This window comes from Chelonia mydas, chromosome 2 (genome assembly GCF_015237465.2).
Source record: "Chelonia mydas isolate rCheMyd1 chromosome 2, rCheMyd1.pri.v2, whole genome shotgun sequence".
Taxonomy (NCBI): Eukaryota; Metazoa; Chordata; order Testudines; family Cheloniidae; genus Chelonia; species Chelonia mydas.
The window spans coordinates 109,020,042-109,045,078 of NC_057850.1; the positions used below are offsets into that span (position 1 = coordinate 109,020,042).

Here is a 25,037-nt window from a genome sequence, read left to right on the forward strand (position 1 = left end):
TGGCTTATGTGACAGAGTGCCTGTGATGGGCCACACTGAGCAGGCCACACTCAGGGCAGACTGCAAGGAATAGGGCAGACAATCCTCAAAACTGGGGGTTTACTCTATAATTAGATTCCCCGAGCCAGTAACAAATAGCTGCAGTTCCACCGGTTAACCAAAAGCCAAACACAGTCCCCTTTAAGGATTCCAGTCTTTGGCTCCCATCCAAACAACCAAGTCTGATATAGTGGGAAGTTACTGAAAACCCATTTCACATGTGAGGTTCTTACTGATCCCAGAGGATCAGATGCTTAAAGTTAGATCAATATATATCTCAGATCTTACCCAAATATCACACTGTCAGCCAATCCTTAGTAAACGAACTAAAGATTTATTAATAAAATAAGGGAGTTACATGGTTAATAGATTATATACATACAAACGATTGCAAAGTCCTTATATCAGGTTTGTAGCAGTGATGGAATAGACTGCTGGCTTGTAAAATCTCTCTGGTAACTTCCAAAAGACTGAAAGGACCTCAATCCATAGTTGAAGATGTTCCTTTTAGTTGTAAATTCAGTCCAGAGAATTAGAACATGGAAGAAACAACATGGCAGTGTCTCAGAAATCTTTTTATATCCTCTGGTATGTGCATGGAAATTTACCACCTTGAACAAAGCCCACAGCCTCTGTATGTGGAAAGTGACTGGCCTAAGATGGAGCCCAGGGTCACATGAGCACATCACATGCCCTTACACATTTTGCTGAGTCACAGGGGGCGGCCATTGGTTCATTGCTGTCTGAAGCATCCTCAGGAAGAGACAGCTGGATGGGATGAGTTTCTTCAATGGCCCATTGTGAGAGTGGAGTGTCCTTGATAGGCCATCACCATGTAGTTGTCTAGCCCCAGTGTAAATTCTGTCTGAGGGTGTCACCCAGGAATATAACACAGGTTTAAGATACAAGTATATAGACAATATTCATAACTTCAGATACAGAGATGATAAATGCATATAAACATGATAATCATACTTAGCAAATCATAACTTTTTTATTGACACCTTAAATGACACACTTTGTAGAAGGTTTGTTGCAATTGTACAACAGTGGTAGCAACAATGATACAAATTGTCATCTTTCTTATACACAGCATCACAAGCTTGCATGACGCTTTGCTGTAGGTGTGCATGGGGCTTTACCCTGAGCCTATCCCAGAATTAACAGAAAAACTGAAATAGCTCATCCTGGTTCCGAGGCGTTTAGAACAGAATTAGGGTTAACATAGCAAGACATGAGGATGCATGGGGAGGGAGATTTGCAAAAGTGAAAGATCGTGAAATAAGATTATTGCTAGTCATGGATCTTCATAGATTCATAGACTTTAAAGTCAAAAGGGACTGTTATGATAACCAGAGAACTTTATCCAGGAATTCCAACATTGATGCCAATTCCAGTTGCACTGTAAGTTCTAATGGGCTAAAGAGATTGAGACTGGAAACGTATATGGTATTTATCAAGGTATCTGAGCCTACAGAGCAAGGAAACTCCATAATAGTAGAGGAAAAAATCACACAGAGAGAGCTGTGACTGTCTTGATCCACCAGACTTGCACAAGGCAATCAAGCAAGAGCATTACTAGATGCCTACATCTGAGGATGAAACAAGTAAATTAGCTAATGCCCAGCTTTTCAGTATCCAGGATGCGAGATCTGGGTATTGGCATATTAAGTGGACAGATTAAACTGGACACTGAAAACTGTATTTAATACTTAGTACAAAATATACAGATTCATCCTTTGGTTTTCATTCAGCCCAAGAAGTGCATGAGGTACTAACAATTACAAATGGTCTGATTTGTAATGATGAAAGACTAGTGGTTCCATGATCAATGAGATTGGAAATGAACAAACATAAACTTGGGACACATGACAGTAGAAAACTACAAATGTGAGAGCAAGAATTTGCTTTTCTGGCCTAGCACTGCCAAAGACAAAAATTATACAGCCCGAGAACCTCTTTAGTAGAGAAAAACAACAGGAAAGTGTCTAGACATCAAACTGTAGACATTTGGTCAAGCTGATGGAAGTTAATTTGATGTCTAGACACTTCCCTGTTTTTCTCTACTAAAAAGGTTCTCGGGGTGTATAATTTTGTCTTTGGCAGTGCTAGGCCAGAAAAGCAAATCCTTGCTCTCACATTTGTTGTTTTCTACTGTCATGTGTCCCAAGTTTATGTTTGTTCATTTCCAACCTCGTTGAGTTATATTTTTGGACCAGATGACAGTTTTGTTCAATAAGAGAACTTTCTAGCACTTTTGACGTCCCCTAAATCTTTGTTGCACACGGCGAAACCAACACAGACATAGGTGCCGACTCCATGGGTGCTCCAGGGCTGAAGCACCCATGGGGAAAAAATGGTGGGTACTGAGCACCCACCAGCAGCCCCCCTATCAGCACCTCTCCCTCCCCCCAGCTCCTTCTGCCTGCCGGTGAGCCCTGCCAATCAGCACTTACCTCTCCCTCCCTGCGCCTACCCCCACCGCAATCAGATGTTTTGCAGCATGCAGGAGGCTGGGGGGGGAGGGGAGAGAGGACGCGGCACATGGGGGGGAGGGGATGGAAGAGGGTGGGAAGAGGCGGGGTGGGGGTGGAGCGGGCTGGGAAGAGGCAGGGCGGGGAGTGGCCTTGATGGAAGGGGTGGAATGGGGGCGAGGCCTGGGGCAGAGCTGAGGGTCGGGCCCTCCCTCCCTGCCCGCACAATGGAAAGTCAGCGCCTGTGAACACAGACACAGACAGTCTTTATGTTGCCTGTGCTGAAAGACTGAAATTACAAATCTTTGTTATGAAGTTACTATTACTACATTAACTCTGATATCTGCATGTGCTCAGCACTTCTGAATATCCAGCCATTTATTTATGTGCTTAAATAAAGATGGCTTTAGCTGTCTAACCTCAGGCACCCAGTTTTGAAAATTTTGCCCTGAATATTTTACCAAATAGGCTATCCCTTAACTACCTCACCAGGTGCTGTGGGGATTAAATTGCTAATGTTTGTAAAGTATATTGAGGTCATCAGATGAATTGCATTATAGAAATGAAATGTATCATCAATTATTGTACATTATTTGATGATAGTTTTTTTTATAGGTGCTGCCAAACATTTGACTGATGGTTACTTTCTAATCTCTATTACCCCCAGGTTTTCTTCTTCATCAGTATCTTCCTGCCACTTATGATCATGTAGGTGAATCCCTTTTGCCATTTTGAACTCACCGACCCTAATCTTATTCAGCGCTAACTCTAATAGATCACCTGAATTCCTCTGTCACAAGGATGTTTTTTATATGCTCCTCTGAGGGAAGGAAGGTGCTATATAAATGCCATTTTGTATTAATTATTATTCTCTCGTGCTGGCAAGAAAGCAGCATTGCTGAGTGTCTGATCACACACATTGAAAGGCAGGGCCTTAATAGGAAATGCAAAAGTGCCCTCTGGTGGCTTCCCTATCACAGTAGCTGGTGCCCCATGCAGAACCTAGCGGACAGGAAACAGGAGCAGCAGATTCATTGGGTAATTTAACTACCTCATGTCACATCACAACTTGGCAACTGACTTAAGGGAAGTGGGCAGCTGGCAGCTGGCATTTGGATACAGCCCGAGATGCAAGAAGGTTTGCAACACTACTTCCCCTTTTCTTTCCTTTGAGGAGATGAGCAAAAATAAGGCCACTACCTCTTCTGCCATATGGACTAATGAGGGCTCTGCACTACTATGTATGTGGTGCCTGTAACTGCTGGTAGCTGCACATTTCAGGACTTCAAATTATATCAACCACTAGTATAGCCTGTGGGGCTTATGGCAATTACCAGCTCTGCCAGTGTGGTGCAAATCGGACTGTACATTTTGTGAGCATAGGAGAAATAATTTCTCCAGCTGTGTAACAGTCAGAGCCGAAGGCTCAGGACCAGTAACATAAGCAAGTTTAGTCTGATTTCTGAATCTAGCTGCAGAATTTTGCAGGAGCCGAAGAAAAACTAAAAAATAGGAAGGGAAGAGATACTGATCAGCAGTCAAGTACAACAGTCAAGCCTGGATGACAGCAAGGCGTGAACTAACATCTTCTTATCCTGATAAGATAAAGCCTGGAAGTTTTCCAAATTCTTAAACCGAGGTTATAAGCTTGTCAAGGGCATTTCATACTCAAAATAACACCACAATTTCGAATAAGTATATCTGCCAGGGGACCAAGTTTGACCTATTCAAGGGCAGATTATTAAGTGTGTGTGTGTGTATAAATTTATAAAGGTCCAGATCCTTCAGTGAAGCTACACCAACTGACACCAGCTGATGATCTAGGCTACGTTTCTCAGGAACCAGGGTCCCACGCTTCCTTTCTATGCCTCCCTATTCCTTAGTGAATGAATAAGAACATTGTGGAAGCATTGTTCCAGCCAGTGGCCTTCCGGAATGGGGCTGTCCTCTGTGAATTACACTTCAGAGCAGACAAAACGTTTGCTGTTAGGTCCCATTTCTCTCTCTCTCCTCTTTACGATAGCAGGCAAAATCTGCACTTCCCAATCACCAAAACTTGGTGCACATTTTTCCCCCTAGTTTGGTCAGCAGTACAATTTTTTTTTATCCATACACAGGTCCACATGAAACGTAAGTAATAAACCGTAAGTAAACAAATAATACTGTCTTCTTGCTCCTGGGATAAGAGGTGCTAGACTTGCAGCTCAAACAGAAAAAATGTAATGGGCAGAGATGAGTTCGAGCCACCAAGATTTGATCCAAGGCAGAACTTTCCCAAAGTTTAAGGGATCTTTGGATCTGGAATTTTGGTTTGGACTCATCTATATTAAACAAGATAACAAAAGTATCATCAGGTTTCACAGTAGCAGCCGTGTTAGTCTGTATTCACAAAAAGAAAAGGAGGACTTGTGGTACCTTAGAGACTAACAAATTTATTTGACCATAAGCTTTCGTGAGCTACAGCTCACTTCATCGGATGCATTCAGTGGAAAATACAGTGGGGAGATTTATATACACAGAGAACATGAAACAATGGGTGTTACCATACACACTGTAAGGAGAGTGATCAGGTAAGGTGAGCTATTACCAGCAGGAGAGCCGGGGATGGGGGGTGGGGAGTGATAATCAAGGTGGGCCATTTCCAGCAGTTGACAGTGGGGGATGGGGGTGGGGAATAAACATGGGAAAATAGTTTTACTTTGTGTAATGACCCATCCACTCCCAGTCTTTATTCAAGCCTAAGTTAATGGTGTCCAGTTTGCAAATTAATTCCAATTCAGCAGTCTCTCGTTGGAGTCTGTTTTTGAAGTTTTTTTTTGAAGAATTGCTATTTTTAAGTCTGTAATCGAGTGACCAAAGAGATTGAAGTGTTTTCCGACTGGTTTTTGAATGTTATAATTCTTGACGTCTGATTTCTGTCCATTTATTCTTTTACGTAGAGACTGTCCAGTCATTCATCACATACTATTTTTTTAAAGTCTCAGTTGAAGAAGAGCTAATAAAGAGAATAAGAAACTAGTATCAGTTTTCCATATTGTACCTGAGCTGGAGCTGGTAAAGAAATCTCAAACAACCTATTTGCACAACAATTTTGAAGTTGTTTTCATTTCAAAGTGTTTGAAATGGACCCATTTTTTGTTTTTACTTTTTTTCACAATTTCTTAAAAATAAAAAGGTCAAAATGGTTAGATATTATTTTCATTTACCAAAACTTTAGTTCTGAATAATCAAAAATTTAGATAACCATTCTGATAATGTTTTCAATAATATTTTTGTAACATTTTGAAAAAAAAATTGAAAAAAGGAAAACATTTTTGCAAAAAAAAGTTGACAGTGTTTCATAAAAATAAATATTTTTGAAAAAAAAGACTAATTTTGACAAAAATAACCTTTTCTTTCAAATATTTTGACCAGTTCTAATTGAACTTTTGGAGGAGAAAAGAAAAGCACAGAGAAAATGGTTCTGATTCTCATCTGACCTATATCAGTTTTACACAGGGGTAACTCCACTGGCTTCAACAGAGTTACTCCTGATATATATTTATGTAAGTCAGGGGAGAAAGAAGCAAATGTCTGGTAACATAATGGACATTACAAGAGTAGGAGAATAATCTACTGAGGAAAGGGTCTTTTTGCCGAATCATGTAATATTTATGATTCATGCACAGATCGATTTGTGACCAGCGAACTAGCCAAATTTTTCAACCGTCCAAGTATTCGCCCCACCACCAGATGTCAGGGAAGGCACAGACATCACGGAAAGATCGCAACTGCACCTCTTCCCAGCAAAGGGCTGTTATAGATCATAGACTCCTGAAACGCTGTCGTGCTGCTAGCCAATGTATTAACACCTTACAGCAACGTGTGTGGGCGGACAGCAGAAAGGTAACTGAGGCCTGAATAGAAGAGACACTACCAGGAATTGAATTCTTATGAAAACAACCAGGTCAGTGTATTTAGGACAGAAGGAATAAAGACCAGGAGAGGTGCTACACTTGTCCGGTGTTCACCGTTTAAGCCCTCTGAGTGTCTAGCACATCCCAGGCTTCTTAGGATGAAGTGTCTTTTGGACTGGATTGATGTCAGTAGTGGCTCTCGACATTCCTTTGTAAAAGACCAGGAGGCAGCTCTCGGGATGTGGTTTGGAACAGATCCCCTTTTCAGTTGTGTTTACTACAGTAGTGGCTGCAGCTATAATAAAGTGGGGTCAAAGGAGGGGACTTGGAGGGAAGAAAAGGAGGTGTTGGCTTGGCAGCTACCTGAAGCTAATTATTCTGTTTCCCACAGGGCTGTGCAGAACAGCTCAGGGAAATAATCTGATGTGGCCCCTTTCTGTTTGTGAAGAGAACGAGCTGCTTCTTGGATAGCCAGAAGGAGCTGATTATTTGGTTTCCCACAGTGCTTTGCCTACACAGGACAAGCCTTTCCTCCTCTAATTCAGCAGACGGAAGAAAAGGACTCAGAAGCCTGATGAAGCATCCTCACTCTTGTCCTTGTTATTTCAGGGGACCAACTCAGGCTTTACTTGAGCTGAAGGACAGCCGACATGGCAAGGGGGAAACGGAAGCTGAGCAACATCCAAGGGCTAAGGCTGCACACAGAAAATACAAGGGATGTGGAAGAGAAAGCCAGTAGGTGAATCAATTGTGTGTCTTGAGAATAGCCATGTCTTTATAAGGATTGAGCTAACAGAACTGTGATTATTAGTCTGCCTGGAGTGAAAGTTCAGACTATTACTGAGACTCTTGACAATTTAATCTGGGGAACACGAGAAGAAAGCAAAGGATACTAGTGCTGTGTGTACTGGAAAAAGCAAATGAATAATATCTTACATTTATATCATGCCTTTCATCCCAAAAGACCCAGTGCACTTCACAAACCATACACAGAAATTACTTGAGCCTTCTCTGAAAAACAGCTGGCTGTGGGGTGAAACATGGGAACTGTTTAACATCACAGAGCAACACTATTCCGTAGCAGCTGAGGCCAGGAGAGATATAGATGAGAAGCAATCAATACATAAAATAACAGACACCTTGCCTGGAAACAGAGGAAAAAGAGCACTACAATAAGCTGTGTTTTCTATCGTCCATTACCACCTACTGATAAGATTTGATGAAGCAAATCATTAACAACATACAGCCCAGTGTTTCCACCCAGCTCTTTCAATTCGTTTAACTTATTTTTATTGAGATGCATTTATCCATCTACTATTTACATGTATTTTATTTTGTTTAATATTATCCAATTATGACATTTTTGTAAGTGTGAAGTTGAGGGAGAGCACAGCTAAAGAGGATTTCTTTCACTGGGAAAAGGTGGAGAGCAACACCATGGGTCCGAGCCACCAGAAATGCACTTGACCTTCTAAGTATCACATGATGATCTGTAACTGTTTGATGACAGGAATATTTAAATGGCCTGACTAGGGTGTTAGGTGTGGGCTAGTATCTACAGCTGTGTACTTGTAAAAGGCTTATGTGCTAATAAGTTGCAGCGTTAAGCAACATTGCAAAAACTGTTGTGAACATTTACAAGCCCAGGCAGAAAACCTATTCTTTCCATTTTATCAGGATGAGTGAGGAAAATGAAAATAACTAATGAGATTTTTACCCACTCTGGGAAGAGATGGGTAGCATTTTGGTAGGTTGTTTTAAGAATAGTTTTACCTTTGCTGTTAGGGAATTATGGGTAAGGAACTAGAGAATAGTAATGGGAACTAACATAGTGTTAATCTGATGCCTGATCTACACTGGGGGGGGGAAAGGAGTGGGGATCTAAGTTACGCAACTTCAGCTACGTAAATAACGTAGCTGAAGTCGACATACTTAGATCTACTTATTGAAATATCTTCACTGCGATAAGTTGATGGCTGACGCTCCCCCGTTGACTCCACCTGTGCCTCTCATTCCAGTGGCATACCGGAGTCGACAGGAGCATGCTCGGCGGTCGATTTATCGCGTCTAGACTAGATGCGATAAATTGACCCCCGCTGGATCAATGCCGTCAATCCAGCGGGTAAGGTAGACAAGCCCACAGTCTGTGTGTAGACCTGGTAACAAGACAGCATGTGGTGTTGTTGTGGTATGTGATTATAAAATGCCCTAGTATTTATCTACACTCCCTGGAATTTTAAAATGGAACAAGGATACATGCCAGCCTTGTTTTTGATTTTCTCAAGACAAAATGCAATGTAGGTTCTGTAAAAGCAAAACCAAGCTTGCTTGGTCCACCGCTAGACATCCTAACACATGTGCAAAAAAGGGCGGAGGTTAAAAGTTTCTGTGAGAAATTTAATTATAAATTGTTTTGGCTTTTGTGGGCGTGAAATCTCATACTTACCTATCAATTAATGTGGGTGGTGGGGGTGGTTTTGTTTCTTAACTGTAATATTTATAAACAGGCATTTGGTACACATTTAACATTTTGTAGTAATAATAATAATACATTTTAAGAATGTGATATCTGTTGTCAGTAGGTGGGGCTATTGGGCATCCAAATTAACCTCTTTTTATAATGCAGGGTAAAACGTTGATGAAAAATATTAATAGAGATTATTGCACAGACTTCTCTGATAAGATCTGCTTTTTAGTTTTAAACTTGTATTAAGATTTTCACACAAAGCAAAAATATAAAGGAAAAGGCAAAAGATGCAGAAAATGTGCCACTTAGTTCCAGAATTCTTTTATTATTAATGAATTACCATTAATTTATTTTGTTTTGCACTGACAGAGTAGCATGCTCATTTTCACAGAGACTGGGCACACCCATAGAAAAAACAATCCGAGTTAAAAGAGTCTGTGTCCTGAGCCTTATTCATAAACAACCAAACCAAACAGGGATTTTGGATTGGATGGAAACAAGCTTTCAGTATTTTAATCTCTTTTCCCTCAGTGGATTAACCATCATGGCAGTACAGGAAAGCAGATCTCTTTCTCAATGCACCATGAAATCTTGTAACTGCCTTGCGCAGGTAAAACAAAGATTGGACGCTGAATTTACAACTCAATAAAAGACATGAAAGAAAAAGAATTCCACAGGAAATGAATTAATATAAAAGCAGACAACAATCTTGTATAAATAATATATAGTATAAAAGCAGACAGCATGTTGTTATAAATTATAAAAAATTAAAACAGTATTAAAAGGCAGACAGCAACATAGCAGAAAAAGAAATTCAGACTTAAGGCTGTTATAGTATCAATAATTAATTTCATATTATAGTATGTTCTGCAGTGGTCTCCAAACTTTTTTGTCCGTGGCCCCCCCTTACCTAGTCCGCGCCTCATCTGGGAGCCACAGTCTGGATCCAGGGCCGGGGCCACAGTCGGGAGTGGGGCCAGCACTGCAGCTGGGGCCTCAGCTGGGAGCAGGGGCTGCAGTTGGGGCCACAGGCATGGCTGGGAGCCAGGGGCCATCACCAGGAGCTGTGGCCAGGGCTTGGGACAGGGCCGGAGTGGAGCGGGGGGCAGAGCTCCCTCCCTGCCCCCTGTGGGGTCTGGCCCGTGCCCCACCATGCCCCCCTGAACATTCCTCTATTCCCCCCTAGGGGTGCACTCCACAGTTTGGGGGCCACTGATGTACTGTAAAATCACCCACAGATGCAAAATTCCATCCAGCCTGACAGTGTACATTGACTCCAATACTACCCTGTCCCAACATGCATATCCCACTGATATAAGTTCCTAGGGGCTTTCTAGGAATGGGTTTAAATGCAAATATACATTCAAATCTACTGCATTGAACGCAAAAGTTTCTGTGTTTGATCTGGCAGATGTTTCATCTTGTGAAGTTATGATGCAGAATCACCACATTGGGATGTGTTGACACAAAGTCGTGCACTTGGAGAGCAAGTGGCAGGAGGAGTTCAGGTTTGCGGAGCTTCATGTTCAGAACCTCAGTTCAAGTCCCTCTGTATTTAAGACCACCGCTAGTTTATCTCTGGGACTGAACATTATTCCAACAACCAATCTTTTATTTTATTCTTATTTGAGAATCCAAATTATTACTTGGTGAGAAAGATTTGTTACATAGATTATGCCGCATTTCATGAAAATTAATTACTGCATGCTCATCCCCTGAAAGAGGACTAGGAGCCAGGACTCTTGGCTGCTAGTCCCAGCTCTTCCACTGACTTGCTGTGTGACCATGGCCATGTCACACTTAATTTCTCTAGGCCAAATTCCACTCTGGTTTCATGGTTACAATTTCTATTGATGTAAATAGGAATCTGTGCCTGCTGTATTTGTTGTCCACAGCATGCCAACTTGGTGTAAATAGCACTCATTTTGCATACCTACTGAATGCCAAATCACTGCAAATTACACTGCTTTGCCACTTGCATCTGATGAATTTACATGTTGGGGCTGCTTCTCCACCAACTGGTGTAAATCAGGCATAACCCCCTGAAGTCATTAAAGTTCAACTGGTGTAAAACCAGTGTGAGATCATAATCAGGATACCAATGTGTAGCATAGACAATGATTTACTTCATCCTTGCATTTGGCCCTCTGTACCTTTCTCATCTATAAAATGGGTATGAAGCTTCATTGGAGTGCTGTGTAGCTTAATTAATTAAAAATGTTTGTCAGGCCCTTTGAGATCCTCAGATGGAAGAAGCGATGTACAGTAATTACAAAGTTAACAAATAAAAATAATATAAATATAATTATTACAATAAACAAAAGGACTTACTCCTCATCATGTTGTCTTGTAAACTTGTAGGTCCAGGTCCTCGCTCCATGACCCCTTTGGACAACTTCACCAGTGCAAAAAGGTTGTAAAGCTGGCTTACCCAGCCATCTGAGGATGGGGGAATCCCCAGGTGCAACCTTTCCAATCTCGATAGCAGGAGGATGGCCAGGGAAGGGATTGGCCAGAGCATTTCTGTGCTCCAGTAATGCCCCTTGGTAAAGACTTGGCTTTGGCTAGCCCCAAGACTGGGTATGCATAATGGTAGTCTAAAGCCGATCACGACCTGTGCTGAGCACAGGTGGTGACCAGACATGTCAAACCTGAGGAAAAAAACCACAGAAATTGGGCTTGTTTTTGGCTAAATTGGCTTGAGAGTTGATTGTTGGCTAGTTTTTGGCTTGTAGCTTGTTCCTTCTCTTTTTTGATTGGCTCCCGGCAAGCAGGGGCAAGGGGCAAGCTGGGGCGAGTGGGGAGAGAGTCAGGGGTTCACAGCAGATCCACCACAGTCCCGGACTGCATGCCAGGGGGATCTAGTCACAGAGTGTTGGAGTTCTTAGGGATTGGCTTGTTTTGGCCTTGTTTTGAAATGGGATTAGCTTGATTTTTGGCTTATTGTGAAAGTCGGGGTGTTTATTTACCATGTGAAAGTTGGCCACTGTGGTCCTGACGTGAGGACCAAGTCCACAATTTTACAAATAAATTAAGAGAAGTATCTCAATGCATCTTTTGTGACGAGCAAGACATGGTTTTCTGTTGACATTCTCATTAGTCATTCAGTCTCAGGAGTCTCCAAAGCTCTGAAGCACTCAGACTTTGCTAGGATTGACATCCCATGCATTTTTCAATATTTTGGAATTGCAACTGGCTGGCGAAGAGGTTAATTTTCTCATTTAAAAGCAAACTGAAACTGGATACAAAGGAGTACTTTTTATGCAGTTGTCATAAATATAAAGGGAAGAGTAACCACATTTCTGTATACAGTGCTATAAAATCCCTCTGGCCAGAGGCAAAATCCTTTCACCTGTAAAGGGTTAAGAAGCTAAGGTAACCTAGCTGGTACCTGACCCAAATGACCAATGAGAGGACAAGATACTTTCAAAACTGGGGGGGAGACAAAGGGTTTTTCTGTCTGTGTGATGCTTTTGCTGGGAACAGATCAGGAAGGCAACCTCAGAACTTCTGTTAAGTTAGTAAGTAATCTAGCTAGAAATGTGTTAGATTTCCTTTTGTTTAATGGCTGGTAAAATAAGCTGTGCTGGAGGGAATGTATATTCCTGCTTTTGTGTCTTTTTGTAACTTAAGGTTTTGCCTAGAGGGATTCTCTGTGTTTTGAATCTGATTCCCTGTAAGGTATTTACCATCCTGATTTTACAGAGGTGATTCTTTTACCTTTTCTTTAATTAAAATTCTTCTTTTAAGAACCTGATTGATTTTTCATTGTTCTTAAGATCCAAGGGTTTGGGTCTGTGTTCACCTGTACAAACTGGTGAGGATTCTTATCAAGCCTGCCCCAGGAAAGGGGGTGTAGGGTTTGGGGGGATATTTTGAGGGAAGACGTCTCCAAGTGGGCTCTTTCCCTGTTCTTTGTTTAAAATGCTTGGTGATGGCAGCATACGGTTCAAGGAGAAGGCAAATTTTGTACCTTGGGAAAGTTTTAACCTAAGCTGGTAAGAATAAGCTTAGTGGGTCTTGCATGCAGGTCCCCACATCTGTATCCTAGAGTTTCATAGATATTTAGGTCAGAAGGGACCATTATGATCATCTAATCTGACCTGCACAACACAGGCCACAGAATTTCACCCACCACTCCTATAAAAAAACCTCACACCTATATCTGTGCTATTGAAGTCCTCAAATCGTAGTTTAAAGACTTCAAGGAGCAGAGAATCCTCCAGCAAGTGACCCGTGCCCCATGCTACAGAAGAAGGCGAAAAACCTCCAGGGCCTCTTCCAATCTGCCCTGGAGGAAAATTCCTTCCCAACCCCAAACATGGCGATCAGCTAAACCCTGAGCATATGGGCAAGATTCATCAGCCAGATACCCAGGAAAGAATTTTCTGTAGTAACTCGGATCTCACCCCATCTAATAGCCCATCACAGGCCACTGGGCCTATTTATGAATATTTAATTACCAAAACCATGTTATCCCATCATACCATCTCCTCCATAAACTTATCGAGTTTAATCTTAAAGCCAGATAGATCTTTTGCCCCCACTGCTTCCCTTGGAAGGCTATTCCAAAACTTCACTCCTCTGATGGTTAAAAACCTTCGTCTAATTTCTAGCCTAAATTTCCTAGTGGCCAGTTTATATCCATTTGTTCTTGTGTCCACATTGGTACTGAGCTTAAATAATTCCTCTCCCTCTCTGATATTTATCCCTCTGATATATTTATAGAGAGCAATCGTATCTCCCCTCAACCTTCTTTTAGTTAGGCTAAACAAGCCAAGCTCCCTGAGTCTCCTTTCATAAGACAAGTTTTCCATTCCTCGGATCATCCTAGCAGCCCTTCTCTGTACCTGTTCCAGTTTGAATTCATCCTTCTTAAACATGGGAGACCAGAACTGCACACAGTATTCCAGGTGAGGTCTCACCAGTGCCTTGTATAACGGAACTAAAACCTCCTTATCCCTACTGGAAATACCTCTCCTGATGCATCCCAAGACTGCATTAGCTTTTTTCACAGCCATATCACATTGGCGGCTCACAGTCATCCTATGATCAACCAATACTCCAAGGTCCTTCTCCTCCTCCGTTACTTCTAATTGATGCGTCCCCAGCTTATAACTAAAATTCTTGTTATTAATCCCTAAATACATGACGTTACACTTCTCACTATTAAATTTCATCCTATTACTATTACTCCAGTTTACAAGGTCATCCAGATCCTCCTGTAGGGTATCCCTGTCCTTCTCTAAATTGGCAATACCTCCCAGCTTTGTATCATCCGCAAACTTTATTAGCACACTCCCACTTTTTGTGCCAAGGTCAGTAATAAAAAGATTAAATAAGATTCGTCCCAAAACCGATCCTTGAGGAACTCCACTGGTAACCTCCCTCCAGCCTGACAGTTCACCTTTCAGTAGGACCCGTTGTAGTCTCCCCTTTAACCAATTCCTTATCCACCTTTCAATTTTCCTATTGATCCCCATCTTATCCAATTTCACTAATAATTCCCCATGTGGCAAGGTATCAAATGTCTCACTAAAATCCAGGTAAATTAGATCCACTGCGTTTCCTTTGTCTAAAAAATCTGTTCCTTTCTCAAAGAAGGAGATCAGGTTGGTTTGGCACGATCTACCTTTTGTAAAACCATGTTGTATTTTGTCCCATTTACCATTGACTTCAATGTCCTTAACTACCTTCTCCTTCAAAATTTTTTCCAAGACCTTGCATACTACAGATGTCAAACTAACAGGCCTATAATTATCCGGATCACATTTTTCCCCTTTCTTAAAAATAGGAACTATGTTAGCAATTCTCCAATCATACGGTACGACCCCTGAGTTTACAGATTCATTAAAAATTCTTGCTAATGGGCTTGCAATTTCTTGTGCCAATTCCTTTAATATTCTTGGATGAAGATTATCTGGGCCCCCCGATTTAGTCCCATTAAGCTGTTTGAGTTTCGCTTCTACCTCAAATATGGTGATGTCTACCTCCATATCCTCATTCCCATTTGTCATGCTACCATTATCCCTAAGATCCTCTTTAGTCTTATTAAAGACTGAGGCAAAGTATTTGTTTAGATATTGGGCCATGCCTAGATTATCCTTGACCTCCACTCCATCCTCAGCGTTTAGCGGTCCCACTTTTTCTTTCTTTGTTTTCCTCTTATTTATATGACTATAGAACCTTTTACTATTGGTTTTAATTCCCTTTGCAAGGTCCAACTCTACTTGACTTTTAGCCTGTCTCACTTTATCCCTACATGTTCTGACCTCAATAAGGTAGCTTTCCTTGCTGATCCCTCCCTTCTTCCACTCCCTATATGCTTTCTGCTTTTTCTTAATCACCTCTCTGAGATGCTTGCTCATCCAGCTTGGTCTACAACTCCTGCCTACGATTTTTTTCCCCTTACTTGGGATGCAGGCTTCCAATAGCTTCTGCAGCTTTGATTTAAAATAATCCCAGGCCTCCTCTACCTTTAGATCCATAAATTCTTCAGTCCAATCCACTTCCCTAACTAATTTCCTTAATTTTTGAAAGTCAGCCCTTTTGAAATCAAAAACCCTAGCTGCAGATTTATTTTTATTAATCCTTCCGTTCAGTTTGAACTGAATTAGCTCATGATCACTTGAGCCAAGATTATCCCCTACAACCATTTCTACTATGAGGTCCTCACTACTCACCAAAACCAAATCTAAAATGGCATCCCCTCTAGTCGGTTCAGCAACTATTTGCTGAAGGAATCCATCAGCTATCGCATCTAGGAAAATCTGAGCCCTATTATTATTACTAGCACTCGTCCTCCAGTCTATATCTGGGAAGTTAAAGTCTCCCATGATCACACAGTTTCCATTAGTATTTACTTTATTAAAAACATTAAAAAGGGCTCTATCCATATCCAAATTAGATCCCGGCGGTCTATAGCACACTCCAAGCACTATCCCAGGGGAGGCTCTAATAGTTTTCTTCCCCAATTTAATTTTTGCCCAGATGGACTCAGTCATATCCATTTCATCACTTCTTATTTCTTTACATTCTACCTCATCATTGATATACTGTGCTACTCCACCACCTTTACCTTTATTTCGGTCTTTCCTAAACAGCACATACCCTTCAATACCTGTAGCCCAGTCATGACTACTATTCCACCATGTTTCTGTTATCCCTATAATATCTGGTTTCACTTCCTGCACCAGTAGCTCTAGTTCCTCCATTTTGTTACCTAGGCTCCTCGCATTTGTGTACAAACATCTTAATTTTTGCTGTTTGGCCCCACTCACATTCTGTACCCTATTAGGCATGGTCATTTTACTACCAGTATAACCTATTAGACTTGTATCTACGCTGCCCTTCCTCCTAGCCACGGCTGTATCCACTCTTACTTCATTTTCTTTCCTCTCAATGCTAAATTTTGGCGTGGAGATTACCTGGACATCTCCCAACCATCTCCTCCTAATTCCTAGTTTAAAGCTCTGTTAATCAGTTGTGCCAGCCTCCATCCTAGAAGTCTATTTCCTTCCCTACTCAGATGAAGTCCATTCCGAGAGAACTGTCCTCTATCCATGAATGCCTCCCAGTGGCCATACATCCCAAAGCCCTCCTTATAGCACCACTGCCTAAGCGATCTGTTGATAGTCATAATCTTGTCACACCTTTGTTGCCCTTCTCTAGGAACAGGCAGTATCCCACTAAAGATCACCTGAGCCTCAATTTCCTTAAGCGTCTTCCCCAGCCTAGCATAGTCTCCCTTAATACTTTCCAGCGAGAATCTAGCCGTATCATTTGTTCCCACTTGAAGGATAATTAGGGGATTCTTTCCCGCTCCCTTTAGAATCCTTTTCAACCTCAGGTCTACATCCCATATCTTAGCACCTGGAAGACAGCACACCCTCCTATTCTCCGGATCAGCTCTGGTTACAGGCCTATCTATTCTTCTCAGTAAAGAGTCCCCAATCACATAGACCTGTCTTTTCCTAGTGACGGTGCTATTCTCCAGTCTATCCCCTGTTCCCTCTGGCTGCAAGTTCTTTCCATTCCTAGTCTCCCTTGTAATCCTCTTTAACCCATCCTGTATCCTTCTGGGGCTCATATTTGGTGTAATCTCCATTAACTCTTCCCCTTTTCCTATAGGACTAGCCTTCTCTTCTTCTCTTGCCCCTCCACCTTCAGTGACTACCTGCTGAGCCCCTTCTTCATTTTCCAACTCTGCATACCTATTCTTAAGCTCTATTTCTCCTTCACTAGCCCATCTTTTCCTCTGCCTGGTTCTTTTAGTCATATGCTTCCACTGACCACTTTCCTCACCCAGTCTCCCCTCAGAATTCCCCAGTCCTGCTTCCATCTGCAAGTCTGAGCTTTTCCCTTCAGATACCTCATGTCTTTGCTCCATAATCTGCTCAAACCCCTTCCTAAACTCTACCAAAGTTTCCACCTGCATCTCCAAACCTCGGATCTTTTCCTCCATCAGCTCTATCAGACGGCACTTCATACAAACAAAACTCTTACCAGGTGCCCCCTCCAGGATCATGTACATACCACAGCTTCCATGGAAGCTGTGGTATGTACATGTCATCTTCATTGTGTCTTCCATGAATTGTGTCTTCCAGTCATCTTCATTGTGTCTTCCGTTACATGGGTCACTCCCACTGCTACCTCTGTATCTGTCCTTGCCTTCCCACCTAAATCCTGTTAATCTGGGAAACACAAACCACACCAAAACACCACCACCCACAGCAAAAAACAAGCACCACAAGACAAACTCCCCTTGCAAACCCCTTGCTGTCTGTGCCGCTGCCTGACTGGCTGCTACCTTTTAGGACCCCCTAGTCACAGAAGCCCCACCCCCGAATCAGGGCTCAGCTTCTCTCCCAGCACAAAGCCCCTACAAGCCTCTCCACATACAAATACTACCAATACAAAACCAAACACAAATACCTTCTCCTCCAACAGAACTCCCACTCAAACTCTGTTCAGAGTGCAAAAGGAACCTTGACAGCAGTATATAATTAACTTGTGAAAATACTTGTCAACAGATATAACTGATGAAAACAGCATAGTAAGATTAAAAAATAAACAGATCTTAATGAAAGTGGCACCTGGACCAACCTCCTAGACCTACACACACCCAGTTTTAGGGTAGTTCAGATCAGAATGTTGCAACTGACCAGGTCTATAAAATGGGCCAGATCAAAACCCCAGGCCTGCAACACCCTGAATTCTGGGAGGACTTAAGATCGGGATCTGAAATTTGTGGTTTAGGCTCATCTTTACTACGAAATAAATAAGCATGTGTAATTACACCAACAAGGCTAAAAATCACAAGGGCAGTACTCCTCCAGCTTCAGTTAATCACCAGCTGGAGTCAGGAAGATGTTTCTCACTGAGACATAGCCCTGGTCTACTCTGGGGGCGGGATCGATCTAAGTTATGCAATTTCAGCTAATTGAATAACTTAGCTGAAGTTGACGTACTTAGATCGACTTACCGTGGTGTCTTCACTGTGGTGAGTCGACTGCTGCCGCTCTCCCGATGACTCTGCCTGTGCCTCTCGTGGTGCTGGAGTACAGGAGTCGACGGGAGAGTGCTCAGGGGGTCGATTTATCACATCTAGACTAGACGCGATAAATTGATCCCCGCTGGATCAATCATGAAGACATACCTATAGTGTTGCACATTATTATGATTCATTTTTTCACCTTTCTCTGAAGCATGAGGCATAGAGAAATGTCAGAAGACAGCATACTAGATGAGATTGACCACTGACCTTTTTTGATAAAGCAGTTCAGAAGTTTTCCTCCATCATGCCACTCCCAAGACAAAGGGCTAACTTAATCCTTGGATGTATAAATGGGAATATCAAGTAGGAGTAGGGTGGTGATATTATTTTTGTCGACAGCAGTGATGACCACTACTAATTGAACACATAGCTGGTGTCCACACTTTAAAATTGGAGAGAGTTCACAAAAGAGCTACAAAAATGATTAGAGTTTTGGTAATCATGTCTTAAAGTGAGAAACTAAAGGAGCTCAATCTATTTAGTTTATTGAAGAGATGAGCCAGTCACAGTCTATTAGTACCTATGCAGGGTGAAAATATGTAATATTAAAGGGTTCTGTAATCTAGAGAAAAAGACATTCAAACCAGAAATAAAGGACAATTTTTTAACAGTGGTAATTAATCATTGGCACAGCAAACAAAGGGATATGTGGTAAATTCTCCATCACGTGAAGTCTTTAAATCGAGATTAGATGCCTCTCTAAAAGATATGTGTCACAGGCTATGCCTACACTGCCCCATAGCTCAGACTACGGGGGGTATGAATAGCAGTGTGCACCGAAGTGCTGAGCTGAAATGCCTGTGTGGATGCTGCAGGATGTTTGAAGAGGATTACACTAACATGAACTAGGAACCTTTAAGTTTGCGCCGGAGCAGTGGTGCTGGAACAATTTGCATAGTGGGGGTGCTGATGGCAGAAACCATGTATTTAGGTTGTTATTACTACTTCAAGCTAACGGGTGCAGCAGCACCCCTAGTTCCAGCACTTATGGCCAGCAGTGTCCACATGGAGGAGTTACAGTACAGCACTTTGGTGTACACTGCTATTCACACCCCTTAGTCTGAATTACGGGGCAGCGTAGACAAGCCAACAGTTTCAGTGTAGCTGCACCTGTATTTCCCCCTCTCACGTTGGACACCCCAAAAATGGAGACACGCAAAATTAGTTGCTACTTTTGAAAATCTAGTCTACAGTGCTGAGCAATATTGAGCAATAATCTGGGAGACACCAGCAACCACTGCCATAAGAGCCATGCTGAGGGCAGAGGATCTGCTGGGCTGTGTGCAACTTGCAGATAAAGAAGGCAGTGTCATGTGGCTTTGCAACACATCTGCTTTTTGCTTGGAAAAAGAAGCCCATGGTGAATGTCATGTTCCACTCTCCAGCTATGGGCAACATAAGCCTTATATTGCTCCCACCAAAGTCAGTGGCAAAACTGCCATTGACTCCAGTTTAATAGATCTTTAAGACCAGAAGGGATTGTTTTGATGAACAAGTCTAACCTCCTGTATTACATGCCACAGAATTTCAGTCAGTTAATCCTGTACTCAGCCTAACTTAATGGAAGCAGAATGGGCCCAAAATATATTTCTTTGCTATGGCGCTTTTTTCATTTAAACTTGTCTAACAGCTCCTAATATTTTAAAAAAAAATAGGTAATAAGTAAACCAGTTTCAGCCTAATTGATATTTCAGAAGGCCAAAAGTACCCTTACTTCCCCATACCCACCAAAATTGGGGTGTATGTACAAAAGAAACTCCAAATGACTGATGGTGCTATTAAGATGTAGTAATCAACCAGCTGCAGGTTTCATCTACATTTCTACTCTGTGACTGCAAGGCTGTAACAGAACAAACACACATTAGTTTGATAGTGAGTGAAGTGTAGGAATTGTTACACAGTTTTCCTTTCAGGTAGCAGTTACACAACTCAGCCTAGTAAATAGACATGGGCCTGAGCTGCAAAGCTTGGGTTGTCGCTGAATTTCACCACAGCTCAGGGACAATCAGGTCTAGGGTTTTGGGCAGCCCTTTATTAAGAGATAGGGATTAACTGCAAAGGTCAGGTCCAGATCTGAGCTTCCCAGCGTCTTGTAGGGTTCCAGATTCAAAAAGATAGCTTGCCTCCAGGCCTACACCATTACTTGGCTGAGAGCTTAATTATGCTTGTGCCCCGCAGGCAGGACGGGTTTCAGAGTAGCAGCCGTGTTAGTCTGTATTCGCAAAAAGAACAGGAGGACTTGTGGCACCTTAGAGACTAACAAATTTATTTGAGCATAAGCTTTCGTGAGCTACAGCTCACTTCATCGGACGGTCACTCTCCTCCCTTGGCTGCATAGAGCATTGGCTTCACTAAGCACAGCCAGCAGGGGAGGAGCAGTTTCACACCCTCACTTCTCTTAAGTGCCAATACACTATTCTCTCAGAGCTGCTCTCCTGTGTGAAGGCTGCAGCAGAGAGCACAGAAGGAAAGATCAAAGAGGGAAAAACCAGCAGTCAGAAGGGAAGGAAAGAGAGTAGCCAGCCACTGAAGCCTAAACGCGAATGACTGCCTCAGAACAGAGGAAATGAGGTCAGGCCCCAATGCCAAGTGCTGGAGGAACTAGGGACGCAGTTTCCCCGAAATCTTAGACAAAGGAGCTGCACAATTGTTAAAGAAACACTGAACAAGGCCTGCAGGATGAGTGTCCCCATTTAAAACAAGCAGCACTGGTGTGTGTGTGGGGGGGATACCAACGCAGGGGCACCGCAGCCGCCCGGTCTTCCTCCGCCGGGGAATGCAGGAAAGTCTGAGCCCTCGCTGCCACAAGTGACGTTTCACAAGGGGACCGCGGCAGCCCAGCACAGCCCGAGGAACACGCAGACCCTGCCCCCCGGCGCGCGTACAGCTCTCTCTCTCTATACAGCTGGGGCTTGGTCACATGGGCGGGGAGCGGCCGCCTTCTCCCTTGGTGCGCCCTCCCCACGCCGCGGCTCCAGCTCGCTGCAGGCGCCGCGCCCGCTCTCCGGCGCGTGACGCCTCGCTCCCGCCCACGGCACCGCTCGGCTGAATGCGGAGCGCCCTGCGGCAGCGCTCGCTAGCAACACGCCGCCCCGCGCCCAGCCCGCGGAGCCAGACACACACACGCAGGCGAGCAGGCAGGCGAAAAGGGGGAGGACGAGCAGCAGCTGCCATTGTGCCGTGCAGCGGCGCGTGCTAAAAACAGCCCCCCCCAGTGACTGTCCTAATAAAGCTCGGGCGCTTGAGCACCGGCTCCCGGCGCCCTATAAAAACCCTCCCTGTAAAGGGAGCGGGCTCGGCTCGGCACCAGACGCGGACCGGCGGCCGCAAGGAAGCGCATCCGCGCAGCTGGGGGGATTCCCCACAGTCCCGGCGAGATGCCCCACGTAGAAGCGGATCTCAAACTGGACTTTCATGACGTCCTGCTCAGACCTAAGAGAAGCAGCCTCAAAAGCAGAGCCGAGGTGGGGGCATTCAAACCGAGCATGCGGGGTGGGGGTGGGGAGCTGTCCTTCTGTAGCGTTAACTTCGCAGCCGCTGTCTCGCGGTTGTTTTTATTCCCCAGGCTACGCAGGGTTACCCGGGGAACCCGCCCCCGCACATCGATTTCACAGAAGCGGCCCTTGTGCCGCCGCGGTTGGAAAGGCGGCCGCTGCTCGCGGAGAGGTGCCAGGAGCGCTGCTCATCCGAGCGCGGACTTGAAAACGAAAGAGTGCTCGGACCTTAGCCTGCGCCCGGCGCTGCTTTCTCCTGGCAGGTGCCTCTGCGGGTTTTTGCAGCGCCCCGGGTGGGGCGAGAGACGGTGACCCAGAGCGTCGCTCCCCGGCAGCGCGCAGGGAACAGCTGCGCCGCTACACCAGCGGCGGGACGCTGCCCCTCCCCGGGGGTCTGGTTACAAACCCGGCGTCCCAGGGCGGGCAGGAAAATACCAGCAGCCAGAGGAGGGTGGAAGGTGCACGTGCACGGTGAGCTGGTGGAGAGCCCCAGTTATGAACAAAGCAGGAGGGGAGATTTTGAATGCCGTGGTGCCATTGAATTGGCTCTGCCTGTCAGAGGGCTGGGATCCTGTTCAGCTGGCAACCCTATAAACTGGCCGCTTCTTTCTCCGCTCTGTAAAAAATCCCTGCAGCCTGACCAGTTCTGGGTGTGTAACGGCACCGCCACAGCTGAGCTGGTTCTCAGTAACTGCAGCATATGCAGCTCTCAGTATCATTAGTATCTCAGTATCATGAACTGCGGATCGTTATTAGCCAGTCAAAGCATTTCCATAATGCTGCATGGGTCTTGCTGAGTAACCTTACCACTGATTAGGGGAAAGCCCACAAAACTCGGCATCGCTATGAACTCACAACAAACATGGCCGCCTCATCTTGTGACACCATTCACCCCACCTCACCCCAGATGTCAAACACCATGTGATTAATACAGGCATTGCATTGGGTTGGGGAAGGGCGGGAGGATTCAGCCTTCAACAAGGGGCAAAGGAGGTAGTGAGAAGAATGGGATCAGGAGGGAAAGGAGTCAAAGGGAGAGGTGGCTGGATTTGTTATGGCCAGGAATTCTGAGAGCTAATCCAAGCAGAAGCGTTTCACCAAGAATGCAGGAATAAGGCTAAAGAGTCCATCTCAGTATGATGATAACTTGAGGAGTGCTCCCTTTCAATTCAGTAATAATGGTATCCTGGGCTAATTTACTCATTGCCCTTTTTACTTCTGCCCTCAAGTAAGGAGGAGCACCTTTGACCATTTTCAGTAGTTCACTTAAGCAGCGTGAAGATTCCTCTTCAAAATTAAATGCAGTGGCCTGGCAAACAGGTGGAGCTGATGGCTGTGGGGCTGAGGGTCTCCTTTACTTACTTACTTACTTATTTATTTACTTACTTATTTATTTATTTAAATGCAGGGTTTTGTATATTAGCTGTGCATGTATGGGGGAAGGAGGGGTTGATGGGAATGGGAAAAGCTAGAAGAACCAGGGCCAGTAAGGGAGAGTTACCTCAGGGGAGCATGATGAACGGCAAAAAGCATTTCATGTCATGAGGGCTCAGTGAAAGCTGATGAAGGTTAAGAAATTGGACACCATCACTGAGGCTGTAGCAACAGCTATTGACAGTACCTGAGAGAGCCAAATCTGAAACGGTTCCAGTCCTGCTTCAAAACAAGAGTACTGTATAAATAAATAGCGCTGGCAAGGGAACGGAGGCTGCTTACTACAGTGCCTGATACCCAACAAGCTGCTGCTTTGAAGTTTAAATTAACAGTGCCTGGCTAAGCTGTTTGAGTGTCTTATTCTACACAGACAACACTTTACTTAATAGCTGGGAGTAAGTCACCTTCACAGAGGGACAGTGTAGTGCAGCACAGTATGGCAAAGTTGGCGGTGTACATTCCTTTCCCTGGCTCGTTTGCAGTGTCATCTTTTATTCTTGTTACTTTTCCTTGTCTATGCTTCCTGGAGTTACTCCCTCCTTTTAGAGAGAAGGAACCAAAATTCAGAAGCTCGAATTCAGATTTTGAAAAAAAGGTGTGGGTAGGGAGGGGGAGTTGCATGGGCCAGGGGCTTGCTAGGGTACAGAATCATTCACCCAGAGGGCATGGATTTCATATCAAACTTGGGTTGGGAATAACTGGAAGTTGTTAGTATCAGATGGTTGTGGGTGTCCTCGCTGAAGTGAATCCATGGTCTCACTACAGTTATTTGGGGGAAGCAGAGATGTGCATGGGTCCCAACATTTGCATTTGGGCACAACTGGGGGGTATTCAGGTTTGGCAGTGAGGCAGGCCCAACTGTGCTGCTGGACTTGGCCACTGTCTGATTTCTCCTCTTCTCTCCCCTCCCTGCACAGACAACACAGTTGAGGGAAATGGGTCCTTCTTTCACCTTGACCACTAGAGTGGGGGTGGGTGGGGCTGAGCCAATGGTGCATTCCTCTTAGCCTTCCCCAGGGAGGAGACAGTGCACAGGACAATGCATTTTCTCCCCTTTCCTCCTTCCACCCCACACTGTCTGATCAGGAGGTGGGAGAGAGCCCAATATCTGCTGGGTCTTTAAGAGCAAGGTACACATTGATCAGTGCTCCCTTCTGCCTGCACTACAATTTAGGATCAGGCAGAGCTAATAGAGCATTGATCTGTGTGCCATATAACTACGTTTTCTGAGTACCCTGAACATCAGTAATGCAGGGTATGGTGGATATTTGTCCAAACTCAGATATCGCTAATATTCCAGATATGACCAATATTAATTTCAGCTCTCACCTCTGCTGGGCGGGTGGCACATGATAAAAACAGCTTCACCACAGTTGGCACAAAGCCCCTTGTTGGCCCTCTTAGGAGAAGGGCCAGGGCCAGTATAGAATGGAGGCTGCACCGCTCTCTCGCTCTTACAGGTCACTCCAATTTCAGGCTGAAATATGCTTATCGGACAATGCTTGGGAAGCTTACACTGCTGCTGCCTGTGCTGGATTTTATTCTGAGGTCTTTCCATTTTGAGGGTTGCCAGTCCGGTATCTTTCAGGAAGACTAGCCATTGGTTTAAAATTGTAAACTGAAAGAAGGCTGGAGAGCTGCATGAAACTGAGAGAGCTGTTCCTCCACTTACCTTAA

General features: G+C 44.1%; 1 protein-coding gene and 1 long non-coding RNA gene across 3 annotated transcripts in view; one reads left to right on the top strand and one right to left on the bottom strand.

The window, feature by feature from the left end:
• Positions 1–9,181: 9,181 nt before the first annotated feature.
• On the bottom strand, positions 9,182–18,412 carry LOC122464532. The gene is made up of 2 exons (XR_006288665.1): positions 18,361–18,412; positions 9,182–11,527 (listed from the first exon to the last, which is right to left on the bottom strand). It is a non-coding gene; the product is annotated as an uncharacterized LOC122464532 (long non-coding RNA).
• Positions 18,413–21,160: 2,748 nt separating this feature from the next.
• The window catches only part of GMPR (guanosine monophosphate reductase), a 66,157-nt gene continuing 62,280 nt past the window's right edge, over positions 21,161–25,037 (top strand). The window contains exon 1 of one of the 2 annotated variants that reach the window (XM_037893105.2): positions 21,161–21,896. In XM_037893105.2, the coding sequence (XP_037749033.1) occupies positions 21,810–21,896 (87 nt within the window). In that variant the 5' untranslated portion in view covers positions 21,161–21,809. The remainder of the gene's footprint in view (positions 21,897–25,037) is intronic. The other variant, XM_037893104.2, reaches the window with a different exon arrangement.